The 17,740-nt window shown below is 42.5% G+C and overlaps 1 protein-coding gene and 1 non-coding gene across 10 annotated transcripts in view; both read left to right on the forward strand.

Moving 5' to 3' along the window:
- The window catches only part of htt (huntingtin), a 67,167-nt gene that overhangs the window by 28,637 nt on the left and 20,790 nt on the right, over window positions 1-17,740 (forward strand). For all 9 annotated transcript variants that reach the window (XM_034202399.1, XM_034202404.1, XM_034202400.1 and 6 more), the window contains 25 exons: window positions 1,043-1,266; window positions 1,395-1,521; window positions 1,939-2,063; window positions 2,261-2,371; window positions 2,539-2,616; window positions 4,107-4,330; window positions 4,478-4,556; window positions 4,957-5,118; window positions 5,203-5,258; window positions 5,384-5,532; window positions 6,018-6,154; window positions 6,261-6,377; window positions 7,158-7,280; window positions 7,406-7,659; window positions 8,679-8,821; window positions 8,931-9,159; window positions 10,378-10,519; window positions 10,620-10,799; window positions 11,023-11,199; window positions 11,423-11,499; window positions 12,080-12,215; window positions 12,342-12,464; window positions 12,583-12,790; window positions 13,456-13,601; window positions 15,981-16,158. In XM_034202399.1, the coding sequence (XP_034058290.1) occupies window positions 1,043-1,266; window positions 1,395-1,521; window positions 1,939-2,063; window positions 2,261-2,371; window positions 2,539-2,616; window positions 4,107-4,330; window positions 4,478-4,556; window positions 4,957-5,118; window positions 5,203-5,258; window positions 5,384-5,532; window positions 6,018-6,154; window positions 6,261-6,377; window positions 7,158-7,280; window positions 7,406-7,659; window positions 8,679-8,821; window positions 8,931-9,159; window positions 10,378-10,519; window positions 10,620-10,799; window positions 11,023-11,199; window positions 11,423-11,499; window positions 12,080-12,215; window positions 12,342-12,464; window positions 12,583-12,790; window positions 13,456-13,601; window positions 15,981-16,158 (3,705 nt within the window). The remainder of the gene's footprint in view (window positions 1-1,042; window positions 1,267-1,394; window positions 1,522-1,938; window positions 2,064-2,260; window positions 2,372-2,538; window positions 2,617-4,106; window positions 4,331-4,477; window positions 4,557-4,956; window positions 5,119-5,202; window positions 5,259-5,383; window positions 5,533-6,017; window positions 6,155-6,260; window positions 6,378-7,157; window positions 7,281-7,405; window positions 7,660-8,678; window positions 8,822-8,930; window positions 9,160-10,377; window positions 10,520-10,619; window positions 10,800-11,022; window positions 11,200-11,422; window positions 11,500-12,079; window positions 12,216-12,341; window positions 12,465-12,582; window positions 12,791-13,455; window positions 13,602-15,980; window positions 16,159-17,740) is intronic.
- On the forward strand, window positions 2,687-2,815 carry LOC117537317. The gene has a single exon (XR_004567706.1).

Consider the following 17,740-nt stretch of genomic DNA (forward strand, 5'->3'; position numbering starts at 1 on the left):
TTATGGAATACTAAATACATAAGTAATTAGATACCTTACCGTTACTGCGCTCATAAAGAATGATAAGAATAATGCGTCTTGAACTGGTTTAATTAATTAGTGTCTTGACGTTTCACAGACTGTGAGCTTGTTGTGTGGCTGGTAGCCTATTTTAGAGCATATAAAAAGAAAGACTTGTGTTATGTCTTCCTTAATGCAATAGTAATTGGGGGTGCAAGTGGAGTCTCGCAGAGGCAAAACTGTGGCGCGCACACTGTAGGTGCGCCACAGTCTGCGTGATCTGCCTGTAGGGAGGGGCGGGCCGGCCCTGCGAGTAAAGTAACGAGTAAAGTAACGAGTTACTTTATCTAGAGAGTAACGAAGTAGTGTAATATATTACTTTTTTTTAAAAGTAATATGTAATATATTACTTTTTTTTAGTAACGACCCCATCTCTGCCTGTACTCTTCACATGGTAAAGCCCCCTAAGACAATAAGTCAGTTGTGATTTTAGTTGGGATAAGATGTTTTTTTGCTTATTTAAAGAGCAAATATACTTTAACAAAAGAGAAAAAAAAAATGTAGTTCTATTTTTAAGTTAGCAACTAATTGGTTCACTGTTATTGTTTAAAATGTACAAACGTGTCAGTCTCAACTCAAAACTTAACCTATTTTGTGCATTAAAGTGCCCTTTTTACATTCTGGGCTGTAAAGATAACATCTTCTGAAATTTAAATAAATAATGGTGGTGCGGTTAATAAAAGCAAATATTTTCAGTACTCATGTTGCTCGAGTTCCTCAAAGAACTTTCACCCATCATTTTAAAACATGATATTTAATTTAGCTGATGCTTTAGCCAAAGTGACTTTCAAAAAGTGCAACAATCATGAAAATAGAAATGGCTAGAAACCTGCTTCAAGTAAGCCAAACCATCGAAGAGCTGGTGCCTTAAATTCAAATGAGCTAAATCTTTAAAGTAATTTAGTTTTGTTTTTTGGTGACGTCACTACCCTTAAAAATACAGAGACAGAAGCTGTAAAAAGTCTGTTATTCATGTTCCCAGCTGTGGCTCCTAAATGCATGCGTAACCCCTGGGCTGGAGAGGAGGAAGGCGGCAGTGGTAGCACCAACACCAGTGGAGGCCCCAACAAGATGGAGGAGCCCTGGGCAGGGCTGTCGGAGCGCTCCCTGGTGGCCATGGTGGAGCAGCTCTTCTCCCACATACTGAAGATCCTCAACATCTGCGCCCACGTGCTGGACGACACCCCCCCCGGACCAGCTATTAAAGTAACCACTTGCAATACTTCTGTTGTTTGATTTGATCAGTCATATCTGCGGATCACATAGTTGCATCCACTGGAAGGCCGATTGTTATATTATTTAATTATGATTTAATCTGTTCCCCCTTTTTTCAGGCCACCCTCCCCTCCTTGAGCAACACCCCCTCCCTCAGTCCCATCAGGAGGAAAGGCAAGGAGAAGGATATTGTGGAGCCCAGTGCTGCCCCCATGAGCCCAAAGAAAAGTGTTGACATCAACACAGGTACATATACAGTGTATTTCTATGTCTATATACCCAGGCAGAGGTGGAAGAAATACTTAAGTAGAAGTACCAGAGTGTATAAATACTCTGTTACAAGTAAAGGTCCTGTATTCAAATGTTTAGCTTTAAAATGTACTAAAAGTATTCAGACTGATATTGTAATTCCAATATGATAAACGGTTATAGAGGGAATGAAACATACATTTTCTCTTTTTGAGGATCTGTACCAAACCGTTTGTAGGTCTTTCAGAATGATATTTTCACATATTTAGCCTTTACTGAATATCTCGCTTACTGTGATTTGCACATTGCATAGTCCATTTTGTGATTTTGGTAACATTTTCGATCAATGGTGCAGCCCTAAAAGAAAGTCTTACTTATGTTTCTGAATATTTCAAATGTTTGTTTTGTGAGCAGGCAGGCCAGCAGACGGCACGGGGTCCACCGCCGTAAACAAGTCTACCACCGTCGGCAACTTCTACCACCTGCCCACCTACCTCAAGCTCTACGACGTCCTCAAAGCTACACACGCCAACTACAAGGTCAGAAGGAGCATCCAGCTTCAAATACTCTGTCAGTAATCGTATTAGAGTAGCCTCATCTTTATCTGCCACTGTGCAGATGCACCGTAAAACAAAATGAATAATGGTCAGCAGTTTAATCTATAAATGAAGTTTCAAACTAATTTGTACAGTTTTTCCACGTTTCTTTTGTTAATTGTGTTTTTCTTCTGGCCTAGGTGACGCTGGACCTCCACAGTAGTCAGGAGAAGTTTGGAGGATTTCTGCGTTCAGCTCTAGATGTTCTCTCTCAGCTCCTGGAGCTCACCACACTACATGACATCAGCAAGGTAAAGATATTTAAACAGCTCTGTTTGAAATCAGACATTGTTAGAGTTCATTAGAAGAAGGAGAAAATAAATAACATGCATCGGTATCTTCATATAAGCCAATGTACCATCACAGTTGTTCACATGGACATAATCCATTAAATAAAATGGTGTTTGTTCTTTGTCAGTGTGTGGAGGAAATCTTGAGCTACCTCAAGTCCTGCTTCTCCAGAGAACCCACCATGGCGACAGTTTGTGTACAACAGGTCAGTAATATGTGTTTTATGTCTGATGATAGATTTACTTGTGTGTTGTGTCAAGTTTTTTGTTTCGTGTGTGGCAGTCTTTATGGTTCCAACACTGAGCAGTGTGCTGCGACCGCTGCGACTCCACACAGAGTGAAGTGGTGCTTTACGACAGGGCCCGTAAAGGAGCTGGTTTCCCTGAGCGATGGTTCCATACATCTTTTATACACACACACACACACACACACACACACACACACACACACACACACACACACACACACACACACACACACACACACACACTCACTACCAGCTGGACGTCATGTTGCCTGCACCTTTATCGACACCAAACTGTTAGAAATAAAGGATGATGTCATTGTGAATCAGTTTGCCCATTTATAACGGTAACGGTTTCAGAAGTGTACTTTTCTACATAAACAAAAACCAATCACTCTGCCTGATACACTTTTATTAATATTATTCAGAGCTAGCCAATGAGTCTGATCTCAGAATTAAGAAAATATTCCATTATAAATATGATTACATTTTATTACAGAAAATAAACCAATCCATGTGTCTGACTCAATCCAAATGGAAGTAATGTGGCTTTTAATGGAGTTGTAGGCAAGTTTATTTTTAGAGAAGACTGCTGTTAAGTGCAACACGTCTATCATGCTCCTCTCCTGTTGAATCAGCTCCCAGTTTGTGTTCGGGAGGCAGAAACCCCTTTGAAATGTAAGAGTAGGCTTAAGACTTTCCTTTTTGGTACTGCTTATAGTTGGGTCTGGCTCAGGCTTGCCATGAACACCCTCCTGAAACCTATATTCTATATATACGTACACATAGAAATGTTTCTCATTGGACAGTCTGCTCTACGTTGTAATCTTATGTTTTATGTCTTCATGAGTCATTCTGTATAGACTATAAGCCCCCCTGAGACAAATATGTTATTTGTGATATTAGGCTGTATAAATAAAAATAGATATGATTTGACCTAAACAAATTCTACTCTATTATTTTTTTTAAAGGGGCCCTATTATGGTTTTTGGGGCTTTCCCTTCCCTGTAGTTTGTTTTTATAGGTTTTTGTGCATGTCAATGGTCTCCAAAGGCTAAAATCCCTGTGTTCCCTCCAGAGGGAGTTTCTCTCCCTTGCCTTAAACGCCTAGCTTGGTCTCCTTTGTTTACTCCTGTAACATGGTGACATCACTACGTAACAAAAACGCTTGTATTGGCTAGCCCTCCAACACATTGTCTGTGATAGAGGCCGGACATCTTTAAGCAGTTGAGCAATCACAAGGGCCGGCCAGCTAACCAATCAGAGCAGACTGGGCTCTGATTTCAGACCGAGGGTGAAGCACAGGCAGTATGAGAAAAATAAAGCACTCTGAACATTAAAGCATGTAAACGTGTCACAGTGGACGGACAAAATACAAATATTAACCTGAAAATGAGCATGAGCACATGACCCGTTTTTTTTCTTTTTAAGTGACGTTTTTCTTTCTTTAGCTGTTGAAGACCCTGTTTGGCACCAACCTGGCCTCTCAGTGCGAGAGCGTCCTGAGCGGACCCAGCCGCTCCCAGGGCAAGGCTCTGCGCCTCGGCTCCTCCAGCCTGCGACCCGGCCTCTACCACTACTGCTTCATGGCGCCGTACACGCACTTCACCCAGGCTTTAGCCGACGCCAGCCTACGCAACATGGTGCAGGCCGAACAGGAGCAGGACACCTCTGGGTGAGTGGTAGCAACACGAAGTTTAGAAACAGGAACATGAAATCAGATATCCTTAACCCGTAGAACAATGTGGACATTTCAGTTTTTACAACTAAAGAGGACAGTGCAGATAAATGGAAACAATCTGTTGTCTTTTTCCACTTTTAGATGGTTTGATGTGATGCAAAAAGCTTCGAACCAGCTGAGGTCCAACATTGCAAACGCGACACGCCAAAGAGGAGACAAGGTAAAGTTACACTGTTTTTTCATTGCTCATTTGTGAACAGCTCTATTGAAATGAGTCTGATGTAGCAATGACTCATTCTAAGATAAATATGGATTTATGTCAAAAACACGTGGTCATTTTGGGGATTTGGTTGATTTGAATCAAAACGAAGTCTACAGTGCCCATATTATATTAAGCCTGAAGCCTCATCCCTAAATAACTTTGGCTATTATTTGATAACTTTGAAGTCCTTTTTCTCAATCGTGACGATAACTGCCATTTTATTGTTTGACATATTTCTTCTTCACTTAACAATTTGAAAAAGTGTTTCAGGGTCAACACGACTTCTTTGAGCAAGTCACATTAGCTTAAGCTAGCTGCTGCTGTTCTGAAAGCTGCTGCCTCCTCTTTGTTTTCCCAGAATGCCATCCACAACCACATCCGTCTGTTTGAGCCGCTGGTCATCAAAGCTCTGAAGCAGTACACCACGAGCACCTCGGTGGCGCTGCAGAGACAAGTCCTGGACCTGCTCGCACAGCTGGTGCAGCTCAGAGTCAACTACTGCCTGCTGGACTCTGATCAGGTCAAACTAAACACGCATTCATATGCATGAGTTTATCTTCAACTGCTGGAATTTAGCTCACTCACTCGGATATTTCTCTTCCAGGTGTTCATAGGGTTTGTCCTGAAGCAGTTTGAGTACATTGAAGTGGGACAGTTCAGGTGAGTTATCTTTGTGACTGCTTCTGCATGCGTCTGTTCCAGAGGTGATTTTCACTTTGCTGTATACTAGCTCAAATATTCCAGTGTTGTTCTGTAAACTATAAAAAATGATTGTTGTCACACAGAGATTCGGAGGCCATCATCCCCAACATCTTTTTCTTCCTGGTGCTCCTTTCATACGAGCGCTACCACTCCAAGCAGATAATCAGCATCCCCAAGATCATCCAGCTGTGTGACGGCATCATGGCGAGCGGCAGGAAAGCTGTCACACATGGTGAGGGGAACTACCTTTATAATGTTTTCTTCTACTCGTCAACACATGTCACTGAAGTTTACTCTCCCAATTGATTCATCCAGAGGGAAACTGTGTTTTTAGACAGTTGCTCCATTTTAGATATAATAAATAAAAGAACATAAAAAAAGTGTAATACAAATATTTGTATACACATAAGAAGTTAAACTGCAATAGAAATATATTTTAAGAAACCTATAGACTAAAAGTTAAATGATCAATAGTCTTTTTTTTAAAAATAGAATACAATTATTTATACAAAAAAAACAATTTAAAGTAAAAATGTGAAAATTGTAATTCAATAAATAACTTGTATATTACAAAATATAAAATTGAGAATGAGTTTAAATACAATTGTAATGCTTTCGTTCCATAAACTGTGCATACACACCTCCTCACAGGACTTCTGTCATAAAACAGACATGACTTTAAAGTAATGAGATTTGTCTTTCCTTCTTCCTCCACAGCCATCCCAGCCCTGCAGCCTATAGTCCACGACCTGTTTGTGCTGAGGGGCTCCAACAAAGCAGACGCAGGCAAAGAGTTGGAAACACAGAAAGAGGTGGTGGTCTCCATGCTGCTCAGACTGGTGCAACACCATCAGGTACGGTCACACATGGATTCTAACACGTCATGCTAATGTGGAAAACGTTCTTGACAATCTTTTCTCTGCCAAAATGTTATTTGACTTTGTATATTTTTTGTTGTAGGTGTTGGAGATGTTCATCCTCGTGCTGCAACAGTGTCACAAAGAGAATGAAGACAAGTGGAAGCGATTGTCAAGGCAGATTGCTGACGTCATTCTTCCCATGATTTCGAAGCAGCAGGTATGAAAACAGAAGTTCTAGTCAAAATCAAACCATTGGTGAATGTTGAAAAACAATGTATTGGCATCAAAATGTACTTCATGATTCAATAGTAAAAATACTTAGTGTGCAGAATGTCACTCTTATCAGCAAATGCATACCATAACATTTGTATCTTGTAGTTTGTCAATATTGGCTCCAATTACTTACTGTGTACTATTTAAACTTTCTGGGTAGATTATTAGTACAGTACTGCATCACATCATCTTAGCATATGTGTTTTTATCAATCCAAAGTAGCTAGTAAGCGTCACAGATGCTGTGGAAGCAACGGCTATTTATTTATTTGATAGTTCATTTGTTTGTTCTAGTGGTTTTTAAATGTGATGAAGCATGGAATACTTAAAAAAAGTGTTGTCTGTGGTGTTTTAAAACGTGTGTCAAAATGGATGCCTTGTCTTTCTGCTAGAAACCAAATATACCTACTGTACGGTTACAAATCAGTAACCTGAACCTGTAACTCGTTAGTCTTTGTTTAATAACTGTAATAGAGTAAAAAGTACAACATTTGCCACCAAAATGTAAAAGTAAATGGAGCATAAATCTGAAATACTCAGCTACAAATGTGTCACTTAAGCAAATGCACTTTGTTTCATTACATCACTAATATTTATATAGTGAGATAAAACATTTTGGTGCACTCTGACAAATATTATCCCTTGATTTGAAACCTGTATGCTTTGAAATGGTCTGGTGAAAACCTTTCTTGTCATTAGTGAACATTGTCTGTTGTGCCTCCCAGATGCACCTGGACTCTCCGGAGGCGTTGGGGGTGTTGAACACTCTCTTTGAGACGGTGGCCCCCTCCTCTCTCCGACCTGTGGACATGCTGCTCAAGAGTATGTTCACCACCCCGGTTACCATGGTGAGACATCTCTTCTGATATCTACACAAAGCCCTGGATAGACTTTTCATTTGTTCATCTAATGTACCTTAAACCATGTCTATTTTTTAAGTAAAAGCAAACTTACTGACTTTTTTCTCCTCCAGGCTTCCGTAGGGACGGTGCAGCTGTGGGTGTCGGGGATCCTGGCGGTGCTCCGGGTGCTCGTCTCCCAGTCTACTGAGGACATCGTCCTGTCCCGGGTCCACGAGCTCTCCCTCACCCCTCATCTCCTCTCCTGCCACACGATCCGCCGCCTGCATCAGCAGAGCCCCTCCCCAAGCGACCCCCCCGCTGCCGACACACTCTGCAGCCAGGACGGTGAGGCACAAAAAGCCCTGCCTGAGGAAACCTTCGCCAGGTTAGTGACAGTACACTATCTCATGTTCAACTTCCTGTTTTTATTAGGGAGGCAGACCAAGATGTTAAGTGTGTTGAAGAGCTTCCTTTTTAACACTAGAACCGCCAGAGGTCGCAGTATACCTAAAACCACCAACGGGTAAAATTTACCCGCTATTGATTTTCAAGGTACAATGTTCTTTTATTTATCATGTAGAACAGTGAGTTTTGATCACACAGGGATGAAATGTATACCAATATAATCAGTGGACTCTCAGCTCTTCATTTGATATAGTTTGTGCAGATAGCATGAAGTATAACATATCGCTAAGAGTGCTGATTTAAACGCTTGGTGTTAGACTTGTGTTTTGTTTAGGTACAAATCTCTCTATCTATAACTATCTATCGATCCATCTGTAATGTTCTGTTCTATGGACATATAATTGTTTACATAAACAGACGACACGGACTACTTCTCTCATTCCGAGTGTCCATCTTTATTCAACTCACGTAACCTGCAGACATGCATTACGTCCTCAACGTGAGCTCAGTCATCCAAGATCTTGTATTCTCCAAGATGTTACACTATCTATAACTATCTATCTATCTATCTATCTCAATCTATCTCTCTATCTATAAGGAACCGCAGTAGATAAAAGGCGTTGCTATAGCAACACGTTATGTTTACGCTGCATTTTCTATGAGGTAAATATTACCCGCTGGCGGATATAGGTATAATGGCATTTTTTTTGGCGATTTTTTCAATCTGACTTCATATTGACAATTGTTAACAACTGAGGGTGCTACATAACGCACTTTCAGGAAAAGTCACGGACTGGGAGACTTTAATATGTTATTGAAAAAAAGTTACATACAATCTAAAAACAGCTGCGGGTAAAATTTACCCGTTGGCGGTTCTAGTGTTAATAAAGCCTAAAGTTAGAGCTGGTTTAAGAATACCCTTTGTTTGTCCTCCTGAGTCCTACATTTTGTGGTATTTAATTAGTGCGAATGCTGTTTGTCCCCTCTGCCTTCTCCCAGGTTCCTGCTGCAGCTGGTAGGAGTGTTGCTGGATGACATTTCCTCCAGACAGGTTAAAGTGGACATTACAGAGCAGCAGCACACCTTCTACTGCCAGCAGCTGGGCACCCTGCTCATGTGTCTCATACATGTCTTCAAAAGTGGTGAGCTCATATCCTTTTTAACAGTAATTATTGAGGTTTGGTAGATTAATCACTGCATGATATTCTTTGGAAACTGACAGCCCTTGCCCTCTGTCCTTTTTCTTTCCAGGTATGTTCCGCAGGATCACCACTGCAGCTACCCGCCTCCTAAAGGGTGAGGGTGGGGGTGTGCAGCCTGGAGCAGAGGCTGGCCTGTTTTACCCTTTAGAGGCTCTGAACAGCATGGTGCAGTGCATGATCACCACCCACCCCTCCCTGGTGCTGCTTTGGTGCCAGGTCCTCCTCATCATCGACTACACAAACTACTCGTGGTGGGCAGAGGTGCACCAGACACCCAGGTACAAACAGATCCTGGAAAATCGATGTCAAATGTATTTGTGTAGACTAGTGTTGTCACGATACCAACATCTTGGTTTCGATACCGATACCAAGTCAAGAATTGCGATTCCGATTCTTTTTCGATACTTTTCTTAAAAAAAGGGAAACAGTCTTAAATGTAATTTATTGTGCTTTATTTCACACCAGAACCAGAACACAAACTTTTAAACGATGAGAACAATAAATAAAATAAATGACAAGAATTCGTATTAAATACAATTAAAACATGTCTCACAGACAGGCCTCGTGGTGTCCGTAGGCTTGCCCTCACTGTCAGAGATATAGCTCAAATACTTCCAAATTTCGCTACTGGCGTCTTTTTTGTCAACAAGCCGAGGCGCAGCGGCAGTTGCACTCCCACTTGGAGCCATGCTTCTCGCTTTCTCACATGCTCTGGCAGCTAGCGCTTGCACGAGAGAGGGGAGGGACTTAGAGCGTGCTTGAGAGGGGAGGGACTCCAGACACGGAGCAGAGCGCTGAACACACACGGCTCTTATTAAAACAGCGCTTTCTCACCGGAGTACTTTTCCCCGTCATTCTTAAAGTACCGATACTAATGAAACGGAGGAATCGTAACGTTTTTAACGGCAGGGTATCGCGGTACCTTTCAAGTATCGGTACACCGTGCAACACTAGTGTAGACCTTTTTAACCATACAAGCTTTTTTCTTTATTCAACTATTTCAATATTAATATACAGTCAGGGGACAAGAAATCAAATGTATTTGAAGCTGGAGGGCAGAAAGCCTCTAAATAAATAAAAAAATATCCATCCTGTATCTATAACCCTATCAAACCAATTTTAAGGAATAACCAAAAACCCAACAATCTGCTCCTGTCAGCCACAGCATTTCTAGAATAAAAAACAAACAGCGGCCCAAAACATTTCCTTGCTGCAGTTTTAAAAACAATGCAAATATCAAACGCAAACTTGGCACGTTTGTTTTAATTTTTTATTTGCATAGTTTTTGAAACTGCGGGGTTACTGAAAGAAACGGCGATGAACATAAGTTAACTGTTGGATTAATACTGCTAAAAAATGACCTTCCTATGAAAACATGCAGACTGCATGTCGGCAAAACCTCCATTGATAGTGCAACAAATCGCCCAAAATCAAACCCAGGTTGGATTTCTCACCGAATATTGTACCAATCTACCCTGTCTCGATCCTTCTCTCAGGAGACAAAGCCTCTCGTGCACAAAGCTGCTGAGCCCTCACTCCTCAGGGGAAGGAGAAGAGGAGAAGCATGAGACCCGGTTAGCCATGGTCAACCGAGAGATCGTCCGAAGAGGAGCACTCATCCTCTTCTGTGACTACGTGGTGAGAAAATAAACATCAAACAGACAATCGTACACAAATATGTAATCGACAAACCTTTTGTTTTAAGTGGAAATAATTGTTTCTTCTCACGGGACAATAGTGTCAGAACCTCCATGACTCTGAGCATCTGACATGGCTGATCGTCAACCATGTGCAGGACCTCATCAGCCTTTCCCATGAGCCTCCAGTGCAGGATTTCATCAGCGCTGTGCACCGTAACTCAGCTGCCAGCGGCCTCTTCATCCAGGCCATCCAGTCCCGCTGTGACAACCTCAGTGCTGTAAGAGTACACCCTTGAACTCCCCCCACCCTCTCTATACTTAAAATGAAAAATACTTAAAACCTGCTAAGTCTTAAGTCATTTAATTAGTAACCCCCTGTTTTTCTTTTTAGAATTGGAACAAATAAAAAGTGTTTTATTTGTTCCTCTCTTATCTTACTACCCTTTCCCTTTGCTCTCCATCGTCACCCGCCTCTGCCTCCCTTAATGAATCCTGTTGCAGCCTACCATGTTGAAGAAGACTCTGCAGTGTTTGGAAGGCATCCACCTGAGTCAGTCCGGCTCCCTGCTGGTGCTGTACGTGGACAAGCTGCTCAACACGCCCTTCAGGGTTCTGGCTCGCATGGTGGACACACTGGCGTGTCGCAGGGTGGAGATGCTGCTGGCTGAGACACTACAGGTGATGATTGTGGATGTGTTTGCATTTTAGTGTCACAAGGGAGTTTAATAAATTGAAGACTTGATCAATTCTATTAATGTATATGACCGATGAACACACCAATAGAAATAGATCTCTTTCTATGATGCTTTGGGAGATCTTAGGAAAGATGTGTGAATCTACAAATGTTGTTCTTGATTTCTCTCAAGTTGATGGTGTGTTGTTGTGTCCGTCCACCCTGCAGAACAGTAAAGCTCAGGTGCCTGTGGAGGAGCTCAACAGGATCCAGGAATACCTCCAGACCAGCGGCCTAGCTCAGAGGTAACACCCTTTTGTCTTTTAGGCCAATTTAAGGAATATTCCTAGCAGTCGTTTGGACATTGACATTTAAAAGAAAATGGAACAAACAATAATGTTTGATACGCAAACAAATCTTGCAATCTAGATTTACAGAACCACAACTTAAAAAGTGCACTCTGCAGAGTACAGATGTCTACCAGGTGTCTCTCTCAACCCTAGTTTGAAAGAATAGCTGCAGACAGACTGACAGACACAGGCAAGCGATCCCCGCCGGCGCCTAGCAAAGATAATTACATGAAGACAATGTTTTGCTTGATTTCAAATGTAAAGCGGGGAAGATGCTGACACTAGATCACAAATATTCAAACTCAAGTACATGCAAGTTTGCCAAATAAAACATTTGTAAACTGCTCTTCATTGAAAAGCCAGCCTTTTTAGTGTTTATCTGGATTACGGTTACCCTCAGACTATGGTAACATCTCATCCTCTGCTTTCAGTGTGCTGTTCAGGTTGATGTATATCTGAGTGAACTTATCCACAGGACATATTTCTGTCAACAAAATGAAGTTATTGTAACATCTGGATGTCTCTCTTATCGCAGGCATCAGAGGTTCTACTCCCTGCTGGACAGGTTCAGAGCCACTGTCACCGACACCTGCAGCCCCACGCCTCCTGTGACATCACACCCCCTCGACGGAGACCCGCCTCCTGCCCCAGAGCTGGTTAATGCAGATAAGGTGAGGGACTAGATAAGATACAAGTCTGTATTTGATGTTTTTTTTTGTGTCCTCATTGTGCAAAGTAAAGAAATTAATTATAGAAGGTATAATTATGTTTTTTACGTATTCAATTTTGTTTTTCAGGAGTGGTACGTGGCTCTAGTGAAGTCTCAGTGTTGTCTCCGTGGAGATGTTTCCCTGTTGGAGACGACAGAACTCCTCACCAAACTGCCTCCCGCTGACCTCTTAAACATCATGAGCTGCAAGGTGACATTGATATTTTTTAACTGCAGTCTGACTTCTCAATATATAAATGTTCTTTACCATATTGATCAATTAAAATGTGATTTTATTGCATCTGATCCTGGCCTTTGTTCTACCGCAGGAGTTCAACCTAAGCCTGCTGTGTCCATGCCTGAGTATGGGGATGCAGCGGTGTGCCCGGGGTCAGGGGTCCCTCTTGTTAGAGACAGCCTTGCAGGTAACCCTAGAGCGGCTCGAGGGGGTCACCGGGTCACTTCCTGTCCCGCACCAGTCCTTCCTGCCGCCCGCCCAGCCACAGCCCTACTGGAAACAACTAGCTGATGTGTATGGTGAGAGTTAGCATTTGACACGTCTTGGTCAGTTTTTGTATAGCAAAAGTATGCTGCATCATTCTTTTACAGCAGTCGTCCTCGACCACCAATCCATATATCAGTCCGTGTCATTTGTTACCGGGCCGTACAGAAAGATTTAATAACAAATATTTTATTGATTATCAGCCTAAAACATTTTTATACCTGTGTCTGTCTCTTGACAAGACGCTTGTCCCAGTCTTGTGATACTTTCCTTAAAAAAAATGAAGCCTGCAAGGTAGCAACAGGTGGCTTTAAAAGTACGTATCAGAAAACTACTCAAATCAAGGCAGAATATCCTGAGATTGCCAAAAACGCACTGAAAACCCTTATTCCATTTCCAACATCCTATCTTTGTGAAGCGGCTTATAAAAATTAGAGAGACAAGTTACACTCTATGTATACAATGACTAAATGGCAAACACAGAGTATATTCGATATATCGCCGAGCCTGCCTTCATATTTGTTTTTATGCCAGTCGTATCATTTTCTTTCGTCCTATATTTACAACTTGAAGGTCGGTCTGAGAAAATGTTGTCGTACATGAAACCGGTCTATGACGCATACAAGTTTGGGGACCGCTGCAAGCATTGACCTTATTTTCAGTTTTAAATATCCTGTGTATATATGTGTCTGTATTTCAGATGAGCCAGGTTTCTACCCCAGGGTTCTGTCGCTGTGCAGAGCGCTGTCCCAGTACCTGCTGAGTGTGAGCCAGCTGCCCTCCTCACTACACATCCCCCCTGACAAGGAACATCTCATCACCTCTTTCACCTGCACTGCTGCAGAGGTAAAACGCCACATTTAAGAACATCCTTTTTCATGTACCTTGTTTGTTTGATTCTTGCTTCCAAATATATACAAAAGTAGGGATGTCCCGATCTCATTTTTTAGCTTCCGATCCGATTCTGATATTTTCATATAGGTTCCGATCCGATCCCGATATTTCCCGATACCGGTTTTCCGATACCGATTTCCGATATCACTTTTTGTGTTGGCAAACAGCATTTAATTTCGTATACATTAAGAAATAGACAGGCACCCAAATAATTTATTAGACGACAAAAACCGGAGTTTTCCACAAGTGAAATTGGCTGGTCGTCCCCTGCTATGCACTCCACAATCAGCTCAGTAATCTTGCGAAATCTCTCGGAGTCTCGAGGAAGTAAAGCCTTTCGTTTCAAGCTGTCCCGCAGTGTTTGTTGATGGAGTCCATCAGTCGCAGACGCTGTCGCTTTACAGTACGCGGCGTGTTCGTCGGGGTGGTGCTTTTTAAGATGTTTTATTAGGTTTGTGGTGTTGTAGGAGACCCTGTTAGCACCACCTCGTGAGACTTCCACACCACAGACTTTGCATATCGCAGTCGGCGACTCACTTGTAGTTATTTTAAAATGATGCCAAACTGCAGACATTTTAACTAGCTAACGATATGTGTCCGTTCCACTTTTCCAACTCGATAATGGCGGCTGATGCAATAGAACAACAACGACAAACAACGTAACAACGTAACAACGTAACAATGGAATCATGGGAAATATTAACTATGGATCGGCCATGACATTTAATTGGATCTGCCGATCCCGATCCACCTTAAAACCCAGTATCGGGGGCCGATCCGATCCGGGGATCGGGATCGGGACATCTCTATACAAAAGCATACATTTGAAGAAAGCTTTATTTCTCTTTAGGTAGATTTCCAGGCTTCAGTCTAAATCATACAATAGTGGTAACTGAGTTTCTAATGTAATTGTGACCCATCATTCTTATCGTTCAATTTAAATCCAGTTAGATAGCTCAACACGAACTGCACAAAAGATGACAAAATATACAAGTCTCTCTCTCCAGGTGTATTCCTTATTACTTAAAAAAACGACAAAATTGCAAGTATGAAAGGCCTTTCTGCAAACTTTACAAAAGCTAATAAACACTGTTTACTGATAACATGGCCTCATTTTTGGTTAAAGATCTTGTTAGTTACATAAAATTCAAAAAGATATTAATTGATTTTTTTCTTCCACAAACATTTAGTGATTTAGTTCATTAGCTGGTGTTATGCCCATCTAGCTGGGCATGAGCAAAACATAAAAGTTAAAGGGGCCCTATCATGCTTTTAGAGTTTTCCCCTTTCTGTAGTGTGTTTATATAGGCCCAATCCCAAACCACACCCTACCCCTACACACTACCCCTCCGTTCGCGCGGAGGGTCCGCCACATTAAGTGCTGTTCCAAACCAACGAGTGTGGAGGGGGAGTGGGCTACCAAGCCCTCAAACAGCGAGTCTGCATCGGTCCTAACTTCACCTGCTGCCCTACCTGACCGGACTCAACGATGTGTGTCCGTCAGGAAACACGCTGTTTACAAACAGTTCCAGCAAACATCCACTGATACACTGCGATGTTAACAACCTCATGGTAACCTCATATGTTTTTAACTTAGGATCATACCTGTGTTTAGTCTAGAAAAAGGTAAATGTGTGCATTTTATTATAAGGTTGTGTATATTTACAGACTGTTGCAAAAACTAAGATGCTTATAAAAATCAGGTTTAAAACTAAAAGAGCTTTACAAAAAAGTAAGACAATGAAAGATGTTTGGAGTTTTATTTGAGTTGAGTTATTAATTTACATTTTTTGTCAAAGAGAGGCTGATTTGAAACCGTTGTTACATTCAGTGACGGTCTTTCCTGTTTCTGCCTGGAGAGAGGGGAGGCCGTCCCAAAGCTTGCTGCTGTATTTACTCCCTCCATCTGACAGGAGGGAGCCTCGTTGAGCTGCAGTGTCACTCCACGGAGTTCACTCTGTCACAGAGGGGTAGGGCGTGGTTTGGGATTGGGCCATAGGTTTTTGTTCATGTAAATGCTCTGCAAAGGCTAAAATCCCAAAGTTTCCTCCAGAGGGAGTTTCTCTCCCACACAGAGTAGTCCATTTCCCCAAAAGTGCTGTCTAACCCTTCGGGAAATAAATAAAAAACAAACAGACATTTACCAAAATTGACTAGTTACTTAAGTTAAGTTTGAGCAGCTAACATATCATATATATTGTTACTTGAAGGATAATAGAGCAGATTTGCTTCTTTAGAGGTATGCAAGTTATGCCTCTATCTCTTTTTATAAGTTATATTATGTCTAAACACACTCTTCTTCCCTCCTTGTACGTCTCTGTCTCCGCCCAGGTGGTGGCGTGGCGTCTGCTCCAGAACCAGCTGCCCCTCAGTGTGGACCTGCAGTGGGCTCTGTCCTGCCTGTGCCTGGCCCTGCAGCAGCCCTGCGTCTGGAACAAACTCTCAACTGCGGAGTACGCCACACACACCTGCTCCCTCATCTACTCTCTACGCCTCATCATCGTTGCAGGTAAGCCGGGCCTCCAGTACAGTTTGTGCATTCCCTTGTAACGGTTTGACATAAGTTGCTGGGGTGCCACTCATAAAGAAATCATAAACCACTTCTCTTTAAATGCAACAAAACATTTATATAGAAATGTTGATAATCAGTTGATCTCTAGTGTGTGAATGTTTAAATGAATCCAAGTTTCCCAGCAACAACACAATGAAGTCTGATCAAAAACAATAATTCACATTTCTTTCAGTTAAACAAAGAAAACATCTTCATTCCAAACAATTGCATGTTTGTTTCTAAGAGGAAAAAAAACATAATTAACATAAACATTAAATCTACAATTGTAAGTACAGTTAAACGTACGATATTAACGTACTACTAACATTAAATGTTTACAAAACTAAGGTGTAATTATATAATATGTGTCCTGATGCTGCGGTACCGCCTGCCAGACGGCAGCAGACAGAACAGTTTGTGGCTGGGGTGGTGGGGGTCTTTGATAATCCTGAGGGGCTTTCTTCCTGAGCCGCTGGGAGTAGAGGTCCTCCATGGATGGCAGCTCCGTCCTGGTGATGTGCTGTGCAGTTTCACCACCCTCTGTAGAGTCTTACGGTCAAGGGTGGTGCAACTGCCGTACAAGGCCGTAATGCAGCCAGTCAGGATCCTCTCTATGGTGCACCTGTAGAAGGTCAGGATGCTCTCTATGGTGCACCTGTAGAAGGTCAGGATGCTCTCTATGGTGCACCTGTAGAAGGTCAGGATGCTCTCTATGGAGCACCTGTAGGTCAGGATCCTCTCTATGGTGCACCTGTAGAAGGTCAGGATGCTCTCTATGGTGCACCTGTAGAAGGTCAGGATGCTCTCTATGGTGCACCTGTAGGAGGTCAGGATCCTCTCTATGGTGCACCTGTAGAAGGTCAGGATCCTCTCTATGGTGCACCTGTAGAAGGTCAGGATCCTCTCTACGGTGCACCTGTAGAAGGTCAGGATCCTCTCTATGGTGCACCTGTAGAAGGTCAGGATGCTCTCTATGGTGCACCTGTAGAAGGTCAGGATGCTCTCTATGGAGCACCTGTAGGTCAGGATCCTCTCTATGGTGCACCTGTAGAAGGTCAGGATGCTCTCTATGGAGCACCTGTAGAAGGTCAGGATGCTCTCTATGGTGCACCTGTAGAAGGTCAGGATGCTCTCTATTGTGCACCTGTAGAAGGTCAGGATGCTCTCTATGGTGCACCTGTAGAAGGTCAGGATGCTCTCTATGGTGCACCTGTAGAAGGTCAGGATCCTCTCTATGGTGCACCTGTAGAAGGTCAGGATGCTCTCTATGGTGCACCTGTAGAAGGTCAGGATGCTCTCTATGGTGCACCTGTAGAAGGTCAGGATCCTCTCTATGGTGCACCTGTAGAAGGTCAGGATGCTCTCTATGGTGCACCTGTAGAAGTTGCAGAGTATTCTGGAGTCCATGTTAAACCTCTTCAGCCTGCAAAGGAAGAAGAGCTGCTGTCGAGCTGTGATGGTGTTAGTGTGAAGAGTCCATGTCAGGTCCTCAGTGATGTGGACACCGAGGAACCTGAAGCTGCTGACTCTCTCCATAGTA

This window comes from Gymnodraco acuticeps, unplaced genomic scaffold (genome assembly GCF_902827175.1).
Source record: "Gymnodraco acuticeps unplaced genomic scaffold, fGymAcu1.1, whole genome shotgun sequence".
Lineage (NCBI taxonomy): Eukaryota > Metazoa > Chordata > Actinopteri > Perciformes > Bathydraconidae > Gymnodraco > Gymnodraco acuticeps.